This window comes from Cryptomeria japonica, chromosome 9 (genome assembly GCF_030272615.1).
Source record: "Cryptomeria japonica chromosome 9, Sugi_1.0, whole genome shotgun sequence".
In the NCBI taxonomy this organism is placed as follows: domain Eukaryota; kingdom Viridiplantae; phylum Streptophyta; class Pinopsida; order Cupressales; family Cupressaceae; genus Cryptomeria; species Cryptomeria japonica.
Genome location: NC_081413.1, coordinates 508,056,441 through 508,065,359, shown reverse-complemented (window position 1 = coordinate 508,065,359; position 8,919 = coordinate 508,056,441). Strand labels below are relative to the sequence as shown.

The window sequence follows — 8,919 nt, the reverse complement described above, 5'->3', positions numbered from 1 at the left end:
GTAAGGAGGCCGGAGGGAGAGGTGAGCGGTCGGCGGGAGAGTTCGGCACGGATTGACAGCGGCAGGTACAGGTGCGTCGTCCGGAGCGGTCAGGTGCTGCAGACTTCGACGACAACGAGTACGGGTCGTGGCAGCTGCGGCAGGTCCGGACCTGCAATCAAATACTTTGCGGTACGGGGGTCACGGGGGGGGTCTGCAGACCCCCCAAAAAAGCACCTTTTTTTTAATTTTTATTTTTTGATTTTTCAATTTTTCCGAAAATTTTTTTGATGATTTTTTTATTTTCGGAAAATATATAAATTTTTTTCGAAATTCACACAATAATAGTAAAATTGGCGAAATTTTTTTTCTCACCAAAATAGGTCGACTTTATAACTAAAATTCATAGAAATGACCTTCTGGACGTAATGGCGGAGTCGGACCTAGTCTAAGACGCCTCCAAAAGATGCTGCTCCTCAGATCTGCCTCTTGACGTTGCAATAATGCCTCTTCAAGACGAATCAATGAAGCCCCAATAGCTCTGATACCATGTGAGATTTTTTCAAGATCAATAGCTCAATGAAATGTACAAAATAGAGACACAATATAGGACAAAAATAAACTGTATTCTCATCAATAGAAAATGATCAGTAATCAATTAATTACAATGTAGATGAGCTTGCTTATATAGGCAAGGCTAGGGATATGTGAGCACACAAACATGACATGTGGCTCAATAAGAAACAAGGGTAGGTAGGAAATAGGTGTGGGTAGGTAGGAGAAATAATATAATAGTCCACATGAGCTGGATCACCCACTGAATGTGGAGTGTAACAGCAAAATAAGACCACAAAAGGTGGAATTTCTCCTACACACACTATCCCAATGTGGCACAATCACCCAAGTGTCTTATACCCAAACTACTATGAAAATGCATTTCCTGAGTAAACTTAAGTAAGTGTAATAATATCCAAGATGAATAATTATTTACACCAACAGTATTATATATTACTATAATAATAACACTATATCTTAGACCTAATAATAATAACCTACTAATAATATTATTATATTATAATAATACTAATACTAATATAATACAACATAAAATTACTAAGAATATGATTGTGGTATTATATAATGTATTTTTATTATATTAATTTAATTTAATTTAATTATTATTATTATTATATTATATGAAGAAAATATAAAATTAATAATTGTATAAAAATTTAGAAAAAAATAAAAATTATTAAATAATAAATAATAAGAAATATCAAACAAAAAATAGCAAATTTAAACTCTTTTTAAAAAATGTAAAAATAAAATAAAAAATATATATTTTAAAGATATTTATCGACGTTCTTTATATAGATTTCTTATATGCGTGTGTGTGTGTGTGTGTGTGTGTGGAGCAAATCGTTTTTTTCATTTTTAAATTTGCCTACCATTTTATAGTCCACATATTTGTGTTACACCTTGAGCATTTGAAAATCTACGTTCTGTTCCATGTACATATTTATTTCAAGTATAATGTACTTTCCTTGTATGTTTGACTTCAATTATAATTACTTGTCAAGTGTAGCAAATTTTCTTCCTTTATGCATATTTTTAGCAGTCTTTTTGTTTTTCATTGATGAAATTAAGTTAAAAAATGTGATGCCGTGTCTTTTAAAAAATTTGGTTGCTATTTTCGATTATTTTTTGTCTTTTCTTTAAATTCTTTCTTGACAAGTGGATGTTTTAATGTCCAAAAACATGCAAAAAGTAGTTTTCACTCGAACCTATAGTTTCTTTAGAGACATGGTACACTTATATTTTATTAGTTTAATTGTAGATTTTTTGTTGAACTAATTATTTTAAAAGAAAATAAATAAATTGAGGATATGTATATTATTTTATTAATGAGTTTATAATCATTTTTTATAAGTTTTAAAATAATAATATAGATCATGTTTTATGATTTGTCATTTAATGAGGTTATACATGTCAATTAGAAATAGTTTAATCTTCTGTTAAAATTATTATCATTGATCCAAAGATTTATCAAAGGCACACCAACCATACTAGGTGTCAACATATGCCAAAATCTTTGTTGATGTGTTAGTTATAAATTGGTCCATGCATCTCAATATATATATATACTCGTATACTTGCAAGATTTGAATGTCATGCCTCTATCTCCCTATCTCCCTCCTTATATCACTCTATCTCTAACTGTCTTCCTCCCTATCCCATATGTATCTCTCTATCTGTACCTCTAACTCTCTATCACTCTATGCCACCATCTCTCTCTTTCTATCTCTCTCCTCCTATCCCTCTATATCTATTTGCCTCTCTGGCTCTATCTCTCCATTTCTTTATTCCATCTCTCCTTATATCCATCTCATTATCTCTCCATCTTTCTGCCCCTATATCTTTCCGTGATCTCTTCCTCTCTCCCTCTCTCTATATATATCAATTCCTCTATCTATATTTATCTTTCTATCTCTCCCTCACTCATTCTCTCACTCTCTCCCTCTATATATTTATCTCTATCTACATCTATCCTTCTCTCCTCTCTCTTTCTTTCTCCATATTCCTCTTCATCTCAATGTCAATCTCCATCTCTATGTTTGTCTCTATCTCTATCTGGTTACCCCTCTATATCTCCCATTGTCTCCCTATCTCCCTATTACAAACTTAAGATGAGCCTATTGGTAATGGAGCTTGATTATGTTCTCGGTTCAAAGGTGTTGTTTTAGTCATGTTTGGATCCATGTAAGTGGATGCATAGTTGATTTGAAACTATCACTTCTCTATTCAGACTTTTGTTAAATGGCCTACCAATTTTCTTCATCCATTGCACAAATGTATTTAAAAAAATGGACCATTTTTTTGTAATTGACATTCCACACCTATTTGGTGTACCCATTGCACACCAAGGTGCAATTGTTGGTTTAGATTGAATTATATAAGCTAAATACTATACTTTTTAAGGCAAATTTTGACCATTATAATTATGTCAAAGGCATTCTTTATATGATATGTGCAACCTACTTTTAAAAATCAATGGTTCAAAATTGAGGAGAAAGATGCAAGATAAATGAATTGATCTCAATAGTATTTTTACATTTATATGAATTTTAAAAAAATCTTTACATTATATTAATTTTTAATTTTTTTTTATAATTAAAAATTAAAAAAATATTTTAATATTATTAATAAAAAAAGAATGTGCATAAAGAATTTTTTTATCTTTTACTAGTTTCTTCTTTTGATAAGAATATCTTTTAATATTATTATCTTTTATTAGGAGATCCTATTTTTTTTGTAAGTTTCAAAAATGAAAAAGAAAGGATTAGTTGCTTTCTCTTCTTTTATAAGATTTATTTTTTCATTGTTTAAAATTTATTTTAATTATTTACGTTTTCAATGAAATTATAGAGTTAATTTAATTTATAATTATTTGTCTTCTTAAAATTTTAATTGTTGTAGAATAATTAAATTGTGAATTAAAAATCTATCTTTTATTACTATTTTCCTTTGATAAGAATATATTTTAATTTTATCTTCTTTTATTAGGATATTCTATCTTATTTTTAATTAATTTATTCTAATCACCATCTTCTTCTTCTTTTAAAGTTTAATTTTCGTTAAGTTAAAATTTTATTTTAATTGTTTGTCTTCTTATGAAATTACAAATAATAATTAAAATATAATACAATTAATTTAATTTATATTTTTTTGTCATATTAAATTTTAATATATTGTAGAATAATTATTATTATTTATATGATAAAATAAATTTCAACTTAAAACCTAAATTAAAAGTTTAGATCAAGAGATCAAGAGACATAAACTAACTTTTGATTACTCATTTCATGCTAATAATTTAAGGATATCACGTGTCCTTGCAGAGTAATGCTTAGGGTAGCATGCCATTTGAATGTTATCTCCATCCGTATCTCTTTCCCTATTTATATCTCCTTACCTCTCCTTGTATCTCTTTCTTCCCCCTCTAGTCTTCCCACGATATCTATCTCTACATCTCCCTCTTTCTATCCCCCTCTCTATGTCCCTCTATCCCATGGCTCCCTCTTTTTATATCTCTCTACTTATCCTATAACCTCTCTTTATTTATCTACCTCTCTCTTCCTCTCTATCTATTTATATATATATATTTCTCCTTCTCTATATCTATCTCCATATCTCTCTCTCACACACACATTCTCTCTTTCTCCCCCCATCTCTATCTCTATATCTCTCACGCTCACACATACATAGACTTCCCATTTCTCCCTCTCTCTCTCTCTCTCTCACACACACACACACACACACACACACACACACACCTCACTTCATCTCTCATACTCTCTCTCCATATATCGCAAGTCCTATATCTTTATATTTATCTCTCCATCTTCCCCCCTCTCATTGTCTCCCTCTTTCTATCTCTATTTCTCCATCTCCCTCTTTCTCTCTTCTTCCATCTCTCCCTCTCTCACCCCATCTATATTTCACAAGTTATATCTACTTTGTCTTTCCTTTCTATTCCTATCTACCTCTTTTCATCCCTATCTCTCACTCTCTCCTCATAAATCCCTCTTTTTATATCTCTCTACTTCTCTCTACTTTTCTCCCTCTCTCTCTCTCTCTCTCTCTAACTCACACACACATACACACACTTCTTGTTTCTCCCTCCCCATCTCTATCTCCATCTCCATCTCTATCTCTCTATGTATTCCTCTCTATCTCTCTCCCTCTCTCTAAACCTTTCTCTGTTACTTGTCTATGCCACCTTCTTTCTCTCATTCTTGCCCCCCCTCTCTCTCTTTCCCTCTCTCCCTCTTTGTCTATCTATATTTTCCTTTATCTATATCACTCTCTCCTCCTCTCTCTATCTATTGATCCCTCTCTCCTCTCTCTATCTCTTTCTTTCCATATCTTTCTCTACCTCTATCTCCTTATTTCTTTCCTCTCCATCTATCTATATTCCCCCCCATTCTCTCTATTTCTCCCTATCTCTCCCTCCCTTATTCCCTCTCTATCGTCCTATCTATCTCTTAATCACTACATCTTTCTCCCTTTCTCTTCTTTTTATATTTTTCTCTCTCCTATTTCAACATATGTCTATCTCTTCCTCTATCTCCCCATATTTCTCTCACTCTCTCTCAATATCTATTTGTCTATCTCTAGTTCTCTCTATTTGTCTCTCTTTATTTCTCTCCCTCTCCCTCTATATCTCCTTACATCTCTATCTCTATCTCTCTATCACTCTTATCTCACCATCTATATATCTCTCTATCTCTCCCTCTTCCTCTATAGACCTCTCTATATCTTCCTCTCTCTCTTTCTCTCTATACCCTATCGTTATCTCTCCCTCTACATCTCTCTATCTTTTTTACCCCCTCTTCCTCTCTCTCTCTATCTTTGTACATATCTCCCTCTATCTATCCATCTCTCTCCCTCTCCCTCTCCCTCTCTCTCCTCCTCCTTTTAGACCCCTCTCTCTCTCTCTCTCTCTCTCTCTCTCTCTCTCTCTCTCTCTCTCTCTCTATATATATATATATATCTCTTTACTCTACACTCTCTTACTCTTCCCCCCTATCTCTCCCTCTTTCTATCCCTATTTCTACCTCTCTGATTGCAAAAATAACAAGACCTGTTGATAATGAAACTGAATTATCTTCCTAATTCAAAGGTTTTGTTTCACTTATGATTGGATTCTTGTAAGCAGATGCAAAGTGGATTTGAAGCTATCACTTTTTCATTATTGAGATCTTCATTGTACAAATAAACATCATTTTCTAAATGATCTACCAATTGATTTCATGTACAACACAAATTTATGCAAAACTAATTGACAAAAATTTCCTTATCTTCCACACGTCTGAGACATTTGATGGGTGAGCAGGTAATCTTACGTGTACGTATGTCTTCCTAGTGCTCCCTATTTATAGATCTTAATTTTTTTTAAATTGGAATATAAAATCTACCGACTCATAATAGGCTTGACTTCCAATCCATCTCTGAACACGGACAAATTTTTCTGTACTCTCCTAAGCCTGACAAGATGCAGGCCTTGGTATGCAGAAAACTGGGTGATCCGACTGTACCTATCTCAGAAACCTCACCAGTATACATTAGAAACAATTATCCTGTTCCTCAGTTGACTTCACCCACATCTGTTCTGATCAGAGTCAAGGCTGCGAGTGTGAATTATGCCACAGTTTTGGCGTGCATGGGGAAATACCAGGAAAAACCTCCACTTCCATTTGTCCCAGGTGGCGATTTCTCTGGAATTGTGGAAGAAATAGGGACGGGGGTCACAAGAATCAAAGTTGGGGACCGGGTAATTGGCTTTGAAGATGGCACTTACGCCGAAAAAGTTGTGGTGGAGGAGAAGAAGCTGTAAGTATGCAAGTTCCTGCTACTTAATGAAAAAAAATGTTAAGAGAGATCTAACCTCCTTTGTTTTTTGAGAGTTTAGCTGATTGGTAATGTGAAATCCTATTTCCACGAACACATTTGACGTATATCCATAATTTGATGCATTGGAGGATAGAATCCCTAAAGTGAAGAAAATATCTTGGCTTTCTTTTAATAAAACAACTTTTCATTTCAAAAATTCTAAATGAATGAAGTTCCTTCATGCTTGAAGCTTCCTGTTTGAGAAGAATTCTATATGTCAATTTCTTAATTAGTGTAGGATTGATCAGTGATTATTAAAAAATTCTTAGCATTTCACCTTCTAGCCTCTTTCACTGAGCTTTTCACCCTCTATTCTCTTTCTCAATATTCTTTTAGCTCTTGTATATATATAAGGTTTCGTTATACAAATAATATTCATGTGGAATATTAATAAAAATTGCCTGTAGAAGTTCCAATTAACTATAATAAAATCCCTATGTTGTATTTTCCTCAAAAATATTTTTTTTATTACTTTCTTTTTTTGTCAATTTCGTTTTTGTTCAAATGCGTTAATACTTTTTTAACCTCTCTTTTTCGCTTTTTATGAACATGACTACTATGATATGCTACATACCAACTCCCACTTGATATGTTTGGGTTGTGTAGAGAAAGAAGTAAGACCATGGCAAAGAGAGTTTATGATTAAGCAAAAATTTTCCCTTGGAAATAAATGTCCATCACTGAGGAGTTTAAGTACATTCCTAGTCCTACAAATGAAATTGATGTATTCAAATTTCAAACTTTATGTCTGGGTGGGAGAATATCAACTTGTTATAAATGGGATATAGAAGTGATTTTTGGTTTTGTTCTGAAAATTTAGCTAAAGTTGCTGTCCATAGAAATAAAATAAAATAACGCATCGGGGCATCTACACTCCACAAAGGCAATAGATATTTACCCAGTTTTTTTCTGTATTGAGAAATTTATTAAATTTGTAATGCAATGTTTTTGTCCATAGAAATGAGTTCAAATCAATTAAGCCTAGTATGTAACTCACAAAGGCATTTGATGTATATCTACTTAGATATATTTGGGGCACTAAGTGTACATGGTAGGAAACATAGAATATGAAATGAGAGAGTTTTAATATTGGGTAGGAGTCTACAGGTGTATATTTGCAATCCATTCTGTTAAATAGTAAATACTATATATAGAATATGTGAGCTTTTCAAATATATATCTTGGCTATTGTAGCTGTTGGTGTATTGTTTACTTCACTTTGGATATGCGTCTATTCTAAGTGTGATATTGTACCCATTTAATACATTTATTTACAATAATTAAGATATTTAGTTATTCTTATCTAAAAAACTAGTAAAGACATGTGTATACCTTGTCTTAAGGTACACAAATGCCACCACTGCCTCATCAATCCTTAATTGGTGGTAGTTAGGTGCCACCTCTGTTTAGTCAAGGCCACCTCTATCTTAGTTAGGTTGAGTGAACTAATCCTCTGATTGGCAGTTTCAAAAATTGACTTCATAGAGTTAATTGATTTATTGATTGGCAGTTAAAGTTTAAACTCATGTCTATTGGGCATATTAACTCCTCGAGTTGTACATATAGATGGACTATTTATACGTATTTCATTCATTATTTGATGGTTGATTTGACTTGATTATTGATTTCCTCTATTTTGGAATGCTTGTGTTGCATCATTTGTTTTGCGCTTGCAGTTATTTTAACTCTCTTCGTGCACCTAGATTCAGGCTTGTATAATTTGATTCCCATTGAATCTTAGATGGCATTAAAGCTCTGTTGGTATTTGGAGTTTGTTCTTGTCCATTTAGGAAAGAAGGCTTCATCTAGAGCTTCGCATTGGTGATTCCTGGATCAGAGTAGAGCCCACAATCATTTTTAGAGTAGTCAAGAAGCAAAGGTTTGCCTTTCATTTCATCTGATTTGGGTACCTGGGAGTTATTTTATTTCATTTTATACAGCATATATTTTGGTAGATTTTGTGAACAACTTGTTTTTCAGAGCATTTTGGCTTGAAATGGACTAAATGATAACGTTCAAAAGGGTCAAGAATCTACAAATCAACATAAAAGTTGTCAAAATAAGAGCAGGTCAGCAAAATGCAATTTTTTCCCCCAGGGATGTCATATGATCTCCTTGAACAACATTGTACAACACTTTTTAAATTTTTTTTCGGTATTGTGTAATTTCTTTTTGCTTTTGGTAAAAAAACGTCAAAAAGGAAAATAAATGAAAATGCTTCAAAAAGCGCATATAAATATTTTTGTTGGTGGGGGTGGGAGCTGGGTGCCTTGGGCCTTGGCCCTTGTTCAATTTAATATTTTTCTATTAAAAAATTCCATTTTCTTTTCAACTATAATACTTCATCTCCATTAGGTCACCAACTCCGCTAGCCAATCAGTAGCAAATCCCTCTCATTTGAAGAGTTGGAGGCAAACTTTGGGAGGCCATATCTCAGCCATATGGTGTTATTTTTTAAAACTCAATTTCTCAAGATTTAAATGATTT

General features: G+C 32.8%; 1 protein-coding gene across 2 annotated transcripts in view; it reads left to right on the top strand.

The window, feature by feature from the left end:
- The first annotated feature begins 5,933 nt into the window (after positions 1-5,933).
- The window catches only part of LOC131046939 (uncharacterized), a 149,074-nt gene continuing 146,088 nt past the window's right edge, over positions 5,934-8,919 (top strand). The window contains exon 1 of one of the 2 annotated variants that reach the window (XM_057980769.2): positions 5,934-6,372. In XM_057980769.2, coding sequence (XP_057836752.1) covers positions 6,035-6,372 — 338 coding nt within the window. In that variant the 5' untranslated portion in view covers positions 5,934-6,034. The remainder of the gene's footprint in view (positions 6,373-8,919) is intronic. The other variant, XM_057980767.2, reaches the window with a different exon arrangement.